The 1,200-nt window shown below is 51.2% G+C and overlaps 1 protein-coding gene across 1 annotated transcript in view; it reads left to right on the top strand.

Moving 5' to 3' along the window:
- Window positions 1-677: 677 nt before the first annotated feature.
- The window catches only part of EMH_0050430 (SAG family member), a gene marked incomplete at both ends in the record, with an annotated part of 1,814 nt that continues 1,291 nt past the window's right edge, over window positions 678-1,200 (top strand). Inside the window, 3 exons of the mRNA XM_013496644.1 lie at window positions 678-771; window positions 864-1,036; window positions 1,141-1,200. Coding sequence (XP_013352098.1) covers window positions 678-771; window positions 864-1,036; window positions 1,141-1,200 — 327 coding nt within the window. The remainder of the gene's footprint in view (window positions 772-863; window positions 1,037-1,140) is intronic.

The raw sequence follows: 1,200 nt of genomic DNA, 5'->3' as shown, positions 1-1,200 counted from the left end.
ACAACAGGCCAAGCAGTTGAACTCAGAACCATGTTCAGCGGGCTGCTTTCTCCGAGTGCTGCACCGCCTTCGGTCCGGAGGTCGCAGCTCCGATTCCCAGCATTGGTAGTTGAAGCTCTGTTGCATATAAAGAAGAATGCCTGGGACACATTGGAGGCTTAGCTTTTGTGCTTTGTAAGTGATTTTTCCAAGTGAATGGAGACAAGAAGAAGACGTCAGAGAGTTCCTTGTCTCCTGTGGTGATGCAAGAGCGGAAGGGACAGTTTATTCTATTAGCGAAGCCCCATCGAAGCCTGGAGGTGGTCAACCCACCTTTCTCTCCAGCAAGAGATGGGAGTCTTGTATTTACACAAAAAAAAAGAGCAAAATTGCCTCCCACACAAGAAACGACCACACTACCGCTAACCCTCATTGAAATTTGCCCCATTAAGTCTGGAAGAAAATTCATTCATTTCAGCTAAAGTAAGAAAAGCTTCCGGTTCTATCTTAGAAGAGCAGCATGCCTCGGACAAAGAGCAGCGCCTCCCGCTCCTGGTGCCCGGCCTACACCGCACGGACAGCTCTGTAGGCTGTTAGGAGACCAGCCGCCTTGCAGTGCAGTTACAAGCTACAACCAGCTACATTTGTTTGGGATCTTGCATCTCTGCAATTTAATTGCTGAATCTGTCCTGAACGCCATGAGAAAGCTCAGTTCAGTTCTGCTGGCGGCTGCCGTGCTGGGGGCCGCCCACGAAGTGGAGAGCGGCGACTCGACTGAAAAAGGGTCGGCAGGTGGGTGGAAGCAAACTTACAGCATACTGGGTTGTATGGAGAAACATTTCAGAGATGATTGCAACGGTTGTTGTGGTTTTGTCCCTGTGCAGCATCCGCCGACTGCCTTGCCGACTTCAATGCCGCTCGAGAACGAGCAGGCCTTGAAGCCTTCATTGCAGAGACTGACGCAAGCAAGAAACTGCCAACAGACAAAAAAGAGTATATCGCAGCTATTTGCTCTGCCATAGAGAAGGCAAGCTGCCGAATTTGCCTTGCCATTTCCGTAAACTGTGTCACTGTGATCGTCTGCTCGTATGCGTTTATGCTCGGCAGCCGTCGTCGCATAAATGGAGCTGCGCACATTCGCTTGCTATTCGGTGCGCTCAGGGAGCAGCGTCTGACGTTACTGTGCCAGATGCCGAGCGCGAAGGCACCTATGCCTACGCT

The sequence above is a fragment of the Eimeria mitis genome, genomic scaffold, assembly GCF_000499745.2.
Source record: "Eimeria mitis Houghton genomic scaffold, Emh_scaff2214, whole genome shotgun sequence".
In the NCBI taxonomy this organism is placed as follows: Eukaryota; Apicomplexa; class Conoidasida; order Eucoccidiorida; family Eimeriidae; genus Eimeria; species Eimeria mitis.
This window is presented reverse-complemented; position numbering and strand designations above follow the sequence as displayed.